Source organism: Heptranchias perlo, chromosome 23 (genome assembly GCF_035084215.1).
Source record: "Heptranchias perlo isolate sHepPer1 chromosome 23, sHepPer1.hap1, whole genome shotgun sequence".
In the NCBI taxonomy this organism is placed as follows: Eukaryota; Metazoa; Chordata; class Chondrichthyes; order Hexanchiformes; family Hexanchidae; genus Heptranchias; species Heptranchias perlo.
In genome coordinates, this window is record NC_090347.1 from 11032060 (window position 1) to 11049493 (window position 17434).

Here is a 17434-nt window from a genome sequence, read left to right on the forward strand (position 1 = left end):
CTGTCGCGACACTACAGACTTCCTACAAAAACTCAGCACCCATGGACCAGTTGAACCAGGAACACTTCTCACCACGATGGACGTCTCGGCACTCGACACCAGTATCCCCCACAATGACGGCATCGCTGCAACAGCCTCAGTACTCAACACCAACAACAGCCAATCTCCAGACGCCATCCTACAACTAATCCGCTTCATCCTGGATCACAATGTCTTCACCTTCGATAACCAGTTCATTACCCAAACACACGGAACAGCCATGGGGACCAAATTCGCACCCCAATACGCCAACATTTTCAGGCACATGTTCGAGCACGACTTCTTCACTGCACAGGACCTCCAACCAACGCTATACACCAGATACATCATATAATCATAGAATCATAGAAGTTTACAACATGGAAACAGGCCCTTCGGCCCAACATGTCCATGTCGCCCAGTTTATACCACTAAGCTAGTCCCAATTGCCTGCACTTGGCCCATATCCCTCTATACCCATCTTACCCATGTAACTGTCCAAATGCTTTTTAAAAGACAAAATTGTACCCGCCTCTACTACTGCCTCTGGCAGCTCGTTCCAGACACTCACCACCCTTTGAGTGAAAAAATTGCCCCTCTGGACCCTTTTGTATCTCTCCCCTCTCACCTTAAATCTATGCCCCCTCGTTATAGATTCCCCTACCTTTGGGAAAAGATTTTGACTATCTACCTTATCTATGCCCCTCATTATTTTATAGACTTCTATAAGATCACCCCTAAACCTCCTACTCTCCAGGGAAAAAAGTCTCAGTCTATCCAACCTCTCCCTATAAGTCAAACCATCAAGTCCTGGTAGCATCCTAGTAAATCTTTTCTGCACTCTTTCTAGTTTTAATATCCTTTCTATAATAGGGTGACCAGAACTGTACACAGTATTCCAAGTGTGGCCTTACATCGATGACATTTTCTTCCTATGGACCCACGGCGAAGAATCACTGAAGAGACTACACGATAACATCAACAAGTTCCATCCCACCATCAAACTCACCATGGACTACTCCTCAGAATCGGTTTCTTTCTTGGACACACAAATCTCCATCAAAGACGGGCACCTCAGCACCTCACTCTACCGCAAGCCCACGGACAACCTCACGATGCTCCACTTTTCCAGCTTCCACCCTAACCACGTCAAAGAGGCCATTCCCTATGGACAGGCCCTACGAATACACAGGATCTGCTCAGATGAGGAGGAATGCGATGGACACCTACAGACGCTGAAAGACGCCCTCGTAAGAACGGGATATGACGCTCGACTTGTCGATCGACAGTTCCGACGGGCCACAGCGAAGAATCGCATAGACCTCCTCAGAAGACAAACACGGGACGCAAACAACAGAGTACCCTTCGTCGTCTAGTACTTCCCCGGAGCGGAGAAACTACGCCATGTTCTCCGCAGCCTTCAACATGTCATCGATGACGACGAGCACCTCGCTAAGGCCATCCCCACGCCTCCACTACTCGCCTTCAAACAGCCACTCAACCTCAAACAGACCATCGTTCGCAGCAAATTACCCAGCTTTCAGGAGAACAGCGTCCACGACACCACACAACCCTGCCACGGCAACCTCTGCAAGACATGTCAGATCATCGACACAGATACCACCATCACACGAGAGGACACCACCCACCAGGTACATGGTTCATACTCCTGTGACTCGGCCAACGTTGTCTACCTCATACGTTGCAGCAAAGGATGCCTCGGAGCATGGTACAATGGCGAGACCATGCAGACACTGCGACAACGGATGAACGGACACCGCGCAACAATCGCCAGACAGGAGGGTTCCCTCCCAGTCGGAGAACACTTTAGCAGTCAAGGACATTCAGCCACCGATCTTCGGGTAAGTGTTCTCCAAGGCGGCCTTCGAGACACACGACAACGCAAAATCGTCGAGCAGAAATTGATAGCCAAGTTCCGCACCCATGAGGATGGCCTCAACTGGGATCTTGGGTTCATGTCACGCTACACGTAACCCCCACCAGCAAGGGAAAAAAAAGTTATCTGTTTTTAATACAACTGGAAATTTTCTCTCTCTCTCTCTCTGCCTTTCGGGTCTCTTTCTCTCTGTCTGTGTAATTTGACACAATGTGTATTCAGCATACTGGGACCTACTGTTTTCCGTGGCTAACCTGTCTGAACACCAACGACACCTTTGATTGGTGTGATGGTGTCCCAGCCTAATATAAGATATGCGATTTGAGAACCTCTCATTCACTACTCACGTGACGAAGGAGATAATCTCCGAAAGCTTGTGATTTTAAAATAAAATTGTTGGGACTATAACCTGATGTTGTAAGATTCCTTACTGAGGGTTCAGTTGCCTTTAAGCGATAACACTTTCATATAAGATTAGAACTACAACAGCAATTAAAAAGGAAATGTTAGAAGTCTTGTATTAGCAATTTACTTCGGTAGAAATTAGTCCACCAGTTATTTTTAATTTATTTATTTATATGTTTGGATGAAATTCCTGTGATTATCATTTTAACAAAATTGTTAACCTGTTACTGGCAGACTGAAATTTGATGATGCTCACAATTTTTTTTGGTCACACTGCTGTGAAGTTAATAGCTCCTTATGGTTTGACAGAGGCGATGCTCTTCGAAACAGTCCGATGCAGTTTATGAAGACCACGATGCGGCTGCCTAGGAACTGTCAGATTGTGGTTGCTGTGGCACAGCATGATTCGGTTGAATTTAGGAAACAATCTCAAGAGTATTACCAGGTTCATGTTTCCTTTTATATTTTCTGAGTTCTTAATTTGTTTCACTTCTGTTAGCCCTGTTTTCTCATCTCATTGGATGTATTGTTCAGGCAGATTTTGAACAACTCAACAACCCTAAGTAGAAGTTTATAGGTATGGTGGACTAATCCAAATGGTATTTATTTTTCCAACAAGCAAATCCTAGCAGAACTGAAACTAAGTCAAATGTTTAACTTTTGTCTGGAAACTTTATTTAACATTTTAGAAAAGCAGCTGGGCGAAATGAATGAATTCTTGGGCTTCTCTGAGGATTCTGAATGTAAACTTATAAATAGCTTCTTGAGAACATACCGTCTCATATAATGAACTTACAGCAAGCCTCACAGCTTTTGGAAATGGGGCCCAGCTTTCGTTCACAGATAAGGCCTGATTCTAACAACCATCCATATAATATACAGAAAAGGGGCAAGAAAAGATATCAGTGCTCACTCTATCTGCCCTGCCCTCCCCAAATAGTTGTCTGTCCTTCCATATTAAGATAAAGAGAAGTTTTGTTGGCATGCATAGTAAAGATTTTGTTTTGTTGTTGTGCTCATCAAAAGCGTTAGCACTGGGAAATGGAACACATTCATATTTTAGGTATTCAGGTCAGCATCAAGTCTCCCAGATCAGATGCAGTAGAGTTAGAAGCACATTAAAATGGATGTCAACTCCAGCCTTAGAAGAACAATCCCTACCGCACCTGTGGACATTTTACCATTTCCAAAACGAGCCATCCTATAGTCTCCCTGAGTATACGGCCCAATTAAGGGCAGTTTTATACTTTGTACTAGGAATTGGATGGGTGTCTACCCAAGAAATTTGAATTTTGATAAACAGCTGTGGTCCTGATCTGTTTACTGTACTAAATGGTAAGAAAAAACAATTTATGAATAATGAACTCTGGGAAAGGAAATTTAAAAGCTTCCCTATCTCTTCCATTTGGACACTAGTTTAAAGAAAGAAAGAATGAACCAGCCTTTCATGGCCTCAGGATGTCCCAAAGTGCTTCACAGCCAATGAAGTACTTTTTGAAGTGTAGTAATGTGGAGAAATGTAGTAGCCAGATTGCACACAAGATCCCGCAAACAGTAACGAGATAATGGACAGCTAATCTGTTTTTAGTGATGTTGGTTGAGGGATAAATGTTGACCAGGACACCGGGAGAATTCCCCTGCTTTTCTTTGAATAGTGCCATGGGATCTATTATGTCCACTTGAGAGGGCAGCGAGGGCCTCGGCTTAACATCTCATCCAAAAGACAGCACCTCTGAGTGCAGCACTCACTCAATACTGCAATGAAGTATTAGCCTGTTAGAGGCCCCCACTGCAAGATTGGATAGCTCTGAAATGTGATAAATAATCATGTATTTTTTCCTATGCCATGTTAATACTAGCACAAAAAAAGCTGCCACTCATTTCAGAATTTGTGCCAGTACTTTTACACCTCCATTGTCTACAATCTAGTCTAACAGCAATTCAACCCTCTGCAATAAAATACTCAAAATAGAGTGCCAATCAAAAATACTTTGCTACAGACCCAAGTGCCCCCACTCCCATTATGGGCCCTGCAGCGATGTTAAAAACTGGTTGCTTTATCTTTTCCCTCTAAAATCTAACATTTTTACAGAGCAGTTTTTCTCTTAAAACGTACAAAATTGCACCATTTAAACCAGTCCAGATGTAAGCCTGAAGCATGGCTTTCTAGATTTTCAGGTTACAGGGGTACCATCATTCTGGTATTGGAAGAGCTTTTCATTTTTATTGAAAAATCTTTTCTCTTTTAATAAAACATTAACCGCTTTAAACCAGAAACTAGAACCTTAAGAGGGGTCTTGTAATAATATGGCTAACTATGAATTAAAACAGTAAGAGGGGCTAGTAGACTCAGATGGTCCATATGGAATGTTATTTTAGTAAAGGTACTGGTGAACACACACATACTTTTGCAGCTGGAATTTTACAAGTGGTCAGTGGTCTGCATTTAAAATAATCCAACAATTTTATACTCCCTTGGGAAAAAAACCCTTATTTTTCCTCTCTGTAATTCTTCTTTTCCCACACTCCTCTTCCAACCTTGAAGGCAAGCAGATGACTTGTTGCCTACCTTTAGACCATGGTGAGAATGGCCTGACCGTTGACTTTCTCTGATTTGACTTCTGTGGTTCCTAGACAGCATGGCCAAAATCAGAAACTTGATGCATGGAGAGTCATTGGTGCAAAGTCAAATCTTATTGTAATGGCTTAGAAAAAGGTAAATGTTAAGAAATAAGATATATCAGAATACTGTTTGGGGTAAAGAAACTAATGGCTTTTCCAAAGACTACTGGCTACTGCCCAAACCATTGGCAGATGAGGAAATGACAAATAAGATGAGTTTTTTGAGTTTTTTTTTCTCTTTCGCCAAGTTTCTCCTCTCAGGATGAAGAAATATTGCTCCTAGTTTGGAAGGCAACCTATCAAATATAATTAGACTGAGTTTGAAGCGTTTATCTTCCTTTTCTCTTAGAATTGGAACTTATTTGATTCAAGTTGCCTTAGTCAGCTGTACGAGGAGAATACCCCAATAAAATCGGGCTAATTAAACGAACTGTGGATTTCCATTCTGAAATAGGCACGTGGCCTGGATATAGTGATTGATGATCTACTGTTGTTTTATTTAATATATCCATTTGAACTTGGTAAGAAAAGGGGGTCTGGTCTTCCCTGAGAGAGTCACAAAGATAACTACAGATTGGGGGAGGATAGTCCAGCTCATCCTTCTGTAGAAATTTATGGTCTCTCCTATCTCAGCATCCAACTGCTTCTCGCATTATTCCAGAGTTTGTGCCTCCACTACTGGGTCCAGAAGACTATTCTAGGTATTAATCAGTGTGTGCAGAAGAGCTTCTGACAAAAGATCTGAGCTTGTCTTTTCCTATTTCCAGCTATGTGCTCTTGTCCTGCAGTTGTGATTTACGTTGAAACAGTGTTTTGAAGTAACCATTCCTATTCCATTTAATATCTTAACATATCCTATACCCTTCTCATTTTCTTCATTTCAAGGCTGAGGAGTTCAAATGTTTCTAATCTTTCCTCATAACTGTCCTCTAACACTAGAAATAAGCCTCACGGTCCTTCTCTGTATTGCTGTCAGAGTTTGGATGTTTTGGATGATAACTTCTAGAATCTCACCCTATAAAAATGTAGCGCTATATATCATACATTATTACTTAAAAATAAGTTTATCTATATTTCTAATGTTGCTACTTGCAATCCTGTTACTTTGGTAAGAGTTCCACAAAAATATTAGAACTGTGGGTTGAATACTTCATTCTGGATACACTTTATTCCCCCACTCTATTCCACACACAATACATTTTTTTCACTTCGAAAGAGCCATCCCAGCAGTGGTACACAGAGAACAGGAAAGAACTTTCATCTGACCTATGATGTTCCCTTCTACTAATCACCAAAGTCAGGTAACCAATTACATCCCCAAATGGCCAGATACAAAATGAGTTCCAGCTTGCCATAAGACCATAAGAGATCATAAGAGACAGGAGCAGAAGTAGGCCATTCAGCCCCTCGAGCCTGCTCCGCCATTTAATGAGATCATGGCTGATCTGATTTTTACCTCGACTCCACTTTCCTGCTCTTTCCCCATATCCTTTGACTCCCTTGCTGATCAAAAATTTGTCTAACTCAGCCTTGAATGTATTCAATGACTCAGCCTCCACAGCTTTTTGGGGTGAAGAATTCCAAAGATTCACAACCCTCTGGGAGAAGAAATTCCTCCTCATTTCCGTCTTAAACAGGCGACCCCTTATTCTGAGACTATGCCCCCTAGTTTTAGATTCCCCCATGAGGGGTAACATCCTCTCAGCATCTACCCAATCGAGTCCCCTCAGAATCTTGTATGTTTCAATAAGATCTCCTCTCATTCTTCTAAACTCCAATGAGTATAGACCCAACCTGTTCAATCTTTCCTCATAAGACAACCCTTCCATACCCGGAATCAACCTAGTGAACCTTCTCTGAACTGCCTCCAATGCAAATACGTCCTTCCTTAAATAAGGGCACCAGAACTGTACGCAATACTCCAGGTGTGGTCTCACCAGCACCCTGTACAGTTGTAGCATGACTTCTCTGCTTTTATACTCCATCCCCCTAGAAATAAAGGCCAATATTCTGTTTGCCTTCCGGATTACCTGCTGCACCTGTATGTTGACTTTTTGTATTTCATGTACGAGGACACCCAGATCCCTCTGTATTGCAGCATTTTGTAGTATTTCTCCATTCAAATAATATTTTGCTTCTTTATTTTTCCTCCCAAAGTGGATGACTTCACATTTTCCCACATTATATTCCATCTGCCAAATTTTTGCCCATTCGCTTAACCTGTCAATATCCCTTTGCAGACACTTTGTGTCCTCATCGCAACTTGCTTTTCCACCGATCTTTGTATCATCATCAAATTTGGCCACAAGACACTCTGTTCCTTCATCCAAGTCACTGATATATATTGTAAATAGTTGAGGCCCCAGCACTGATCCCTGCGGCACCCCACTAGTTACAGATTGCCATTTTGAAAATGACCCTTTTATCCCGACTCTTTGTTTTCTGTTAGTTAGCCAATCCTCTATCCATGCCAATTTATTACCCCCAACACCATGAGCTCTTATCTTGTGCAGTAATCTTTTATGTGGCACCTTATCGAGTACCTTTTGGAAATCCAAATGTACTGCCTCCATTGGTTCCCCTTTATCCACCCTGCTCTTTACTTCCTCAAAAAACTCTAATAAATTTGTCAGACATGATTTCCCCTTCATAAAACCATGTTGACTCTCCTTGATTGTATTATGAGTCTCCAAATGTCCTGCTACTACTTCCTTAATAATGGATTCTAGCATTTTCCCAATGACAGATGTTAGGCTATCTGGTCTATAGTTACCTGCTTTCTATCTCACTCCCTTCTTGAATAGGGGTGTTACGTTTGCGGTTTTCCAATCTGCTGGGACCTTTCCAGAATCTAGTGAATTCTGGAAGATTACAACCAATGCATCCATTATCTCTGTAGCCACTTCCTTTAAGACCCTCGGATGCAAGCCATCAGGTCCAGGGGATTTGTCAGCCTTTAGACCCATTAGTTTACCTAGTACTTTTTCTCTAGTGATAGTGATTGTTTTTAGTTCCTCCCCCACCTTTGCCCCTTGATTTTCTACTGTTATTGGTATATTATTAGTGTCTTCTACTGTGAAGACAGATACAAAATATCTGTTCAATTCCTCTGCCATTTCCTTGTTTTCCATTATTATTTCCCCAGTCTCATCCTCTAAGGGACCAATATTTACTTTAGCTACTTGTAGAAGCTTTTACTGTCAGTTTTTATATTTCTTGCTAGTTTACACTCATAATTTATTTTCCTCCTCTTTATTATTCTTTTAGTCATCCTTTGCTGGTTTTTAAAGTTTTCCCAATCTTCGGGCTAACCAGTAATCTTTGCCATGTTGTATGCTTTTTCTTTTAACCTGATACCATCCCTTGACTTCCTTAGTTGGCCATGGTTGGTTCACCCTTTTTGTGGAGTCTTTCCTCTTGTGAGTCATAAAATATCTTTTTAAATGTTTGCCACTGCTTATCCACCATATCATCTAATCTGTTTATCCAGTCCACTTTAGCCAATTCTTCCCTCATTCCTTTATAATTGCCCTTATTTAAGTTTAATACAGTAGTTTCAGATCCAAGATCCTCGCTCTCAAACTGGATGTGAAATTCTATCATGTTATGATCACTGCTTCCCAAAGGATCCTTTACTTTGAGATTATTAATTAATCCTGTTTCGTTACCCATTACCAGATCCAAAATGGCCTGTTCCCTGGTTGGTTCCCCGACATATTGGTCTAAGAAACAGTCCCTAATACACTCTATGAACTCCTCCTCAGGGCTATTTTTGCCAATTTGATTTGTCCAATCCATGTGAAAGTTAAAATCGCCCATGATTATTGTATTACTTTTTTTACAAGCCCCCCTTATTTCCTGATTTATATTTTGCCCTACAGTGTAGCTACTGTTAGGGGGCTTATATACTGCTCCCACCAGTGATTTCTTTCCCTTGCTATTTCTTACCTCCACCCAAATTGATTCGACATCTTGATCTTCTGAGCCAAGATCATTTCTCACTATTAAACCAATTTCATCCTTTATTAACAGAGCTACCCCACCACCTTTACCTTTTTTCCTATCCTTCCAAAATGTTAAATAACCCTGAATATTTAGCTCCCAACCTTGGTCACCCTGCAACCACGTCTCTGCAATGGCCACGAGATCATACCCATTTGTTTCTATTTGTGCCATCAATTCATCTATCTTATTACGAATGCTGCGTGCATTCAGATAAAGAACCTTTAATTTTGTCTTTTTACCATTCTTTCCTACCCCGGCCCCATTTGCTAGTGCACTCTTAGGTTTGTACGCTCTGTTCCTTCCTGACACACTCTGTTTATCATTACCCCCACCACTTTCCTGTACTACTTCCTTGTCTTTCTCGTTATCAATCTAATCCCATCAATCCAGTCTCATGGACAGTCAGCATTTCTGCGCCTTTCTCCACATGCCAGCACTGCTTGCAGTTTTGCTGCTCTGCACTGCTCCTGGCTCCTACCTGAACCTTGGGGTGTGAATTCTTGTGATATTTTTATGAGATCAGGAACTCCTACCAACAACAGAATTGAATTTCCCACATCAGCACCAGCAACAGGTAGGGCAGGGATCAGTGATGGGGGGGAAGGGTGCCAGGTGAACTGGAAAGGGAGAGAGGAGAGTGCCAGTGTGAGTTGAAGGAAAGGAAAAAGACTGCCAATATGAACTCTGGGAAGGGGGAAAATATTGTCAGCATGAGATGGGGGGGGGGAAGGGAAAGGAGAAGAGTGCCAGCATAAACTGGGAGGGGGAAGAGAGGACTGCGAGTCTGCACTGATGGGATAGAGGGAGAAAAGTACAGCATGAACTGGGGAGATAAGTAGGTGAAGGATGCTAGTGTGAAGTGGGGGTTGAAGGAGGGAAGAACTGTAACAACCATTTTAACAATCTGAAAGAAATTGGGAAAATTCCTGCAATGTTTTTAACGAACCCCCACCGCACAAGTTTGAAATGTTGAGTATAACTGCATTTTAAGTTATGACGAGCTTGCGTCCCACTGCATTTTCAGTTTATATACACGTTATTTAAAAGGGAATTAGATAAGTCTAAAAAGGAATAATATGAAAGGGTATGGAGAAGGGGCAGGACAGTGGGACTATAATGGATCACTCCAGTTGGAGAAGCTGGTCAGCTTTTCCTACCTTTCTAGGTTGGCGTGTAAGTTTATACTCTGATTTGGTCTATTACGAATGCTTCTAGCATTGGTATATTTGCATCCTAACCAGTTAAGCAATCCTTCAAAACATGATCTTTCAGCCATTGATGTTCTTAAATTCCTTCCTTTTTGGTCTGTTTTATTTAGGTCTTTTCCCCTTTCTACCTTACTAGTTTAAATCCTCCCCCAGTGTTCTATTTACGCTTTCTGCAAGAAGACTGACACCAATTCAATTTAGATAAAGCCCATTAAGCTGTAAGACTGTGAGGATTCCCCTTACACTACCATTCTGAGGTGTCTGTCAGTCATTTGAATGTGAAGACTTTATCAGTAGAAGTATTGTTAATGATTTTATTATAAGGAATGAAGTATTGGGGCTTTACTTGTACTGTTCTTTTGAAATTGTATTTAATTGCAGGCTGTTAAGGCTGCTGGGTTGAATGCCTGTTTTCAAGATGTACCAAATACGGATCATTTTGATATCATAGAAAAACTGGTGGAAGAGAACTACATCCTTACACAGGTAAAGATTTTTCAGGGTTCTGTGTGTTTCTTGTAGTCCTTTGTCTCACTGGACTAATTCCCACTTGGTGAATTTCCAATCTCAGCTGAGCCATTTTGGAACGAGGTGCCAGTAGAAATGAGACACTTCTACCCACCTCACAGAACTCATGGAATGTTGTGAGGCTAAAGGATAGACCATAGGGTAATAAAAGAACATTCAGTCGTAACTCCTGCAGACATATAAAGCCCCAGTATAAACTCAATGGAGGTACTTTTGACTTTCGATTCAGCCACACGCTATACATCTCTACTGATTTTCATTTCCAAGTCAATTGTTCCAACTGAATTGTTCTTGAACAATTTCCCTCAAAATGCCAGATTTTAGCACATGGAAGATACTTGCTGGGTGATAGCACAATGACCTCAAACTGCCAATGACTTCGACAGATTCCTGTCCACATAGGGCGAGTGCCATTTCCCCAAAGACAGTGAGCTGATTTAGTATTGCTGACTCACCTCTTGTCCTAGTTTTCTCTCAATGGCACAGACAGCCTTGGCCTATATGAAGATGTTAGAAAGAGGTGAATAGACAAAACAGCACCACTCTGCCTTGGCTGCTTTCCTCTCTGGTCCTAACTATTTCCACAAGTTCATAATAGTTTTCTGGATATGACTGTTTTGTGGTTGAGCTGCCAAGAGCTCTGTACATGGAACTATTAGCCCCTACTGCCAATGTGCCATGCAGCTTCTGTGAAATGCAGGTGTGCTGCAAAAAGAAATAATACTATGTGCTAGTTTATAAGTAATCTCCCTGAGGTGTGCAAATAATGATCATTACATTGGGATCATGCCTTATATGAAGCGCTAATAGGAATGTCTACAAAGATACCAACACAACGCCAAGGCTTCTTCGACAGCACCTCCCAAACCCGCGACCTCTACCACCTAGAAGGACAAGGGCAGCAGGCACATGGGAACAACACCACCTGCACGTTCCCCTCCAAGTCACACACCATCCCGACTTGGAAATATATCGCCATTTCTTCACTGTCGCTTGGTCAAAATCCTGGAACTCCCTACCTAATAGCACTGTGGGAGAACCTTCACCACACGGACTGCAGATATTCAAGAAGGCGGCTCACCACCACCTTCTCAAGGGCAATTAAGGATGGGCAATAAATGCTGGCCTCGCCAGCGATGCCTACATCCCATGAACGAATAAAAAAAAACATGTCTTCGTACTTCTTTTGAGGCCCTGAACTTCTTTCACATCTGGTTTCCAGTCCAGCATACCCGGAAAACCGTATTGACTGGGATCGGAAAATAGGGGCTCTTATGCTATATTATCTATTATAATATAAATAGGTATTTCTAAAGAATTGTGATGAATACAAGAACTGTTTCATTCAACAGGTTTTAATTTTGTTATAATCGAGAGACCTTGTAGATTAGTTAAAAATATGAATCTAACGTTGCTGTATGTTTGCTTCTTTTAGGTACTGCTGAAAATAATGACTATATAATGACCATGTCTCTGCAGAAAAGCAAACAATAATTGCTACTACATTGCTACAGGAATAATTGCAAATATTCTTAGATCCAGCCAATCATCTGTTTGTAGTTATGGCAAAATACTTTCATATTTCTAACAAAGTATTTTGACAGTAAATAATTAACCACTAATTAAATATTACATAATACTCAGGAAGCTTTCTTATTGCAGTAATACTGTGTATAAAACATTTTTGAGTCTAATCTCTAAAATAAAAAGCTTGTGGAATTAATATGTGCACTTGCTCTCTGGAATACATGTCCATTTGAATAGTGTCCCAAGTGGCATCTGCCCAGACTAAGCAAGTACAAATAAATATCTTTGAGCTTCAATTAGGCTTTAAACTAAAAAGGGGGGGGGGCGAAGGGGTCAGATGAGGGGAAATTTAGAAATCTATTGAGAAAAGTCAAGGCAACAGAGCAGTGTAGTGATTTGGGTAAAGATAAGCAGAGTGTGGCAGGAAGGGACAGAGAGTTTACCAATAATAAAGCATCAACAAGTAAGGTCAAAGCAGGAAAATATGGTAGAAAATCAAAATTAAAGGCTGTTTATCTGAATGCATGGAGCATTTGTATCAAGATAGATAAATTAGTTGCAAATAGAGATAAATGGGTTTGATCTAATAGCCGTTAGAGACATGAGGCTCAATTTTCAAAGTAATAAACGGGTGGGTTGGGGGCGGGGAGGCATTGAAAATTGCCACCATTTTAGACCCGCCACCAACCCGCCCATTTCTGGTTTTCACCGGGGTGGGAAGAGGGACGGGCGATCAACCCGCTCCCAGGAGGCGGGTCGGGCCTTAAAACCTTTGAAGGAGGCTTCAGGCCTCCATTTTTCTCCAATTCCTGATTTCAAACCCAGGGGGCCGGGATTCCCGGGTCTTCTGTTTTACGCCTCGTGAAAGGAAGTGAGAAGGCCCAAGGCTAACAGGTAGGTGCCTAAAAAGGCACAGCTTGTGGGCCTGGAGGAGCAGGAGTGCTTCCCCCAGGCCCAACAAGCCTACCTGCACCAACCACCCCCCCACCCCAACGATCGCAGACACCTGACCCCCGATTGCAGACCTCCCTTGTTTGCGGACTCCCGACCCCGATCCTTCCCCCCCCCCCCCCACCCCCGACTCTCCCAAAAAAATCTCACAGTAAAGTGAGGAATTGTGGAATTAATATATGCCCATTTGAATAGTATCCCAAGTGGCAGATGCCCAGACTAAACAAGTACAAATAAATTCCACTATTCTGGGGAAGAGTGATCATAATATGATAGAATTTCACATTGAGTTTAAGAGTGACGTACTTAAGTCCGAAACTAGAGTCTTAAATTTAAATAAAGCCAATTACATAGGTATGAGTTGGCTACGGTAGATTGGAAAATTAAATTAAAGGGTATGACGGTTGAAAAGCAATGGAAAACATTTAAAGAAATATTTCAATATTCTCAACAAATATACATTCCATTGAGAAATAAAAACTCCACGGGAAAAGTGATCTACCCGTGGCTAACTAAAGAAGTTAAGGATAGTATTAGATTAAAAGAAGGGGCCTACAATGCTGCCAAGAGTAGTAGTAAGCCTGAGGATTGGGAGAGTTTTAGAAACTAGCAAAAGACGACCAAAAAAATTGTGGCCCGTCGGAAAATCGCATAGACCTCCTCAGAAGACAAACACGGGACACGACCAACAGAGTACCCTTCGTCGTCCAGTACTTCCCCGGAGCGGAGAAACTACGCCATGTTCTTCGCAGCCTTCAACATGTCATCGATGATGACGAACACCTCGCTAAGGCCATCCCCACGCCTCCACTACTCGCCTTCAAACAGCCACCTAACCTCAAACAGACCATCGTTCGCAGCAAATTACCCAGCTTTCAGGAGAACAGCGTCCACGACACCACACAACCCTGCCACGGCAACCTCTGCAAGACATGCCAGATCATCAACACAGATACCACCATCACATGAGAGGACACCAACCACCAGGTACATGGTTCATACTCCTGTGACTCGGCCAACGTTGTCTACCTCATACGTTGCAGGAAAGGATGCCCCGGAGCATGGTACATCGGCGAGACCATGCAGACGCTGCGACAACAGATGAACGGACACCGCACAACAATCGCCAGACAGGAGGGTTCCCTCCCAGTCGGGGAACGCTTCAGCAGTCAAGGACATTCAGCCACCGATCTTCAGGTAAGTGTTCTCCAAGGCGGCCTTCGAGACACACGACAACGCAAAATCGTCGAGCAGAAATTGATAACCAAGTTCCGCACCCATGAGGACGGCCTCAACCAGGATCTTGGGTTCATGTCACGCTACATGTAACCCCACCTGACGTAGAGTCATCCAGACTCAAGTCGTAGTTGGTTTGTTCTCCATACACAGATGCGGCCGGACCTGCTGTGATTTCCAGCGAAAAAAAGTTATCTGTTTTTAATACAACTGGTCGTTCTCTCTCTCTCTGTCTTTCTGGTCTCTCTCTCTCTCTCTGTCTTTCTGATTTGACCCCTTGTGACCCCACCTCAGTCTTCTTGGATGTAATGTTTCCCTGACTAACCTGTCTGAACACCATTCACTCCTTTGATTGCTGTGATTATCTCTCTGCCGAGGTGTGATAAAGGGCAGTTAGAAAGATTATCTGTAATCACCAGGCATTGTTCTCTGACTATATATGCTGTGCCTTTATGCAACTCTTCACTCACCTGACGAAGGAGCAAAGCTCCAAAAGCTTGTGATTTCAAATAAAGCTGTTGGACTATAACCTGGTGTTGTGCGACTCCTTGCATTTGTCCACCCCAGTCCATCACCTGCATCTCCACATCATGGCTAATTTTTCTAAACTCTAGTGAATATAGGCCTTGTCGACCCAATCTCTCCTCATACGTCAGTCCTGCCATCCCAGGAATCAGTCTGGTAAACCTTCGTTGCACTCCCTCCATGGCAAGGACATCCTTCCTCAGATAAGGAGACCAAAACTGCACACAATACTCCAAATGTGGTCTCACCAAGGCCCTGTATAACTGCAGTAAGACATCCCTGCTGCTGTACTCAAATCCTCTTGCAACGAAGGCCAACATACCATTCACCTTCCTAACTGCTTGCTGTACTTGAATGCTCGCTTTCAACGACTGGTGTACAAGGACACCCAGGTCTCGTTGCACCGCTCCTTTTCTCAATCTATCACCATTCAGCTAATAATCTGCCTTTCAGTTTTTACAACCAAAGTGGATAACCTCACATTTATCCACGTTATACTGCATCTGCCATGTTCTTGCCCACTCACCCAACTTGTCTAAATCATATTGGAGCCTCTTTGCATCCTCCTCACAGCTCATATTCCACCCCAGCTTTGTGTCGTCCGCAAACTTGGAAATGCTACATTTAGTTCCCTCATCCAAATCATTGATATATATTGTGAATAGCTGGGGCCCAAGCACTGAGCCCTGCGGTACCCCACTAGTCACTGCCCGGAAAAGGAAGTCTTACTACAATTGTTCAGGGCTTTGGTGAGACCTCACCTGGAGTACTGCATACAGTTTTGGTCCTCCTTATCCAAGCAAGGATATACTCGCCTTAGAGGCGGTGCAACGGAGGTTCACTAGATTAATTCCTGGGATGAGAGGGTTGTCCTATGAAGAGAGGTTGAGTAGAATGGGGCTATATTCTCTGGAGTTTAGAAGAATAAGAGGTGATCTCATTCAAACATATAAGATTCTGAGGGGGCTTGACAGGTAGATGCTGAGAGGTTGTTTCACCTGTCTGGAGAGTGTAGAACTAGAGGGCATAGTCGCAGGATAAGGGGTAGGCCATTTATGACTGAGATGAGAAGGAATTTCCTCAAACAGAGGGTTGTGAATCTTTGGCATTCTCTACCCCAGGGGGCTGTGGATGCTGAGTCGTTAAATATATTCAAGGCTAAGATGGATAGATTTTTGGAATCTACAGGAATCAAGGGATATGCAGATCGGGCAGGAAAGTGGAGTTGAGTTGAAGATCAGCCATGATCTAATTGATTGGCGGAGCAGGCTCAAGGGGCCGTATGGCCTACTCCTGCTCCTATTTCTTATGTTCTAATTTCATTCATGCTCAGTGAGAGGTATTTTGAGGGAATGTATTTCTTGGACAATATATGGTGTGTGTGATGCAACTGAAAACCAATCCATGTCACTGTCATCCAATAACAAGCACGTTCCAGCAGAGGTCACATGATAGTGATCAGAAATCCTGGCACAATTGTCCCTCTCTGGCTCAAGCCATGTTGAATCAGTTGCAATGCCTCCATTGTGTGCCCCATATGGGGACAATGTCAGCTATTGCTAACTTAAAGATTGGCTTGAATGCTTCAATCTGTTGCAAACGATGATAAAATATGAATATGGAAGTTTGTGGCAATGGGGCAGCTTTGGAGTTGTAATGCTCATTTAAGCTTTTCGTATTCCATGGGTTGGTCAGGAAAGCACATTAGAATATCTTTGCTGAGCTTCTGAGTGCTTACTGGGGGGAGTGTGGAGAACAGACCCAGAGTTTAATCTATAGAAGCTTAAATTAGAAACCACTTCAGCCTGTAGTTTAGTACTTCTCTCAACGAAGTGATATGCCATCTCAATCATTTTACACTTTCACAAGAGTTAAAAGCAAGCGTGCTAATAACCACGAATGTGTCAGATCGTGCGCCAGTAAACTTTGTGTTTACATGCTGATTAATCATCTCAAAGACAAAAATATTTGATCAATTTTTACCAAATGTGATGAGCAATGGTCTGTCAAGGATGATCAAGAGTTGACAGTAAAAGATTGAACCTGCTTCCTCCAATTACGTGGCACTGAGCATTACAACTCCAAAGCTGCCCCATTGCCACAAACTTCCATATTCATATTTTATCATCGTTTGCAACAGATTGAAGCATTCAAGCCAATCTTTAAGTTAGCAAAAGCTGACATTGTCCCCAAAAGGCTGACAACTCAAAAATGGCCCTGAATATAGGACCATAATTTGTTAGAAGTGCCGTGGGGCATGGACTTTCTGTGACCTAAGCTGTAGGCATACTCAATGTTCCATCACTAAAACTGCAGGAAAAAATACACTAAAGTGCATAAAAGAATATTTTGCAGGAATAATGGAATTGTATAATTGTGAAGGGAAATATGAACTTTGAAGGTATTAGATGTACTTTGGCCCCTGAATGTTTTGAATTTTGACATTTTATTTGCTGTGTTTTCCACCATTTGGGAGTCTCATTTGATTTTGCCTTTCCAGCTTAAAAAAATG

The 17434-nt window shown here is 42.4% G+C and overlaps 1 protein-coding gene and 1 long non-coding RNA gene across 2 annotated transcripts in view; one reads left to right on the top strand and one right to left on the bottom strand.

Annotated features, from left to right (window-relative positions):
* afmid (arylformamidase) overlaps positions 1-12511 on the top strand; it is a 51070-nt gene extending 38559 nt beyond the window's left edge. The window contains exons 10-12 of the mRNA XM_068004006.1: positions 2630-2765; positions 10537-10641; positions 12119-12511. Of these exons, the coding sequence (XP_067860107.1) occupies positions 2630-2765; positions 10537-10641; positions 12119-12145 (268 nt within the window). The 3' untranslated portion in view covers positions 12146-12511. The remainder of the gene's footprint in view (positions 1-2629; positions 2766-10536; positions 10642-12118) is intronic.
* LOC137341093 (uncharacterized) overlaps positions 1-17434 on the bottom strand; it is a 39682-nt gene that overhangs the window by 14881 nt on the left and 7367 nt on the right. The gene's annotated exons all lie outside the window — the stretch shown is intronic.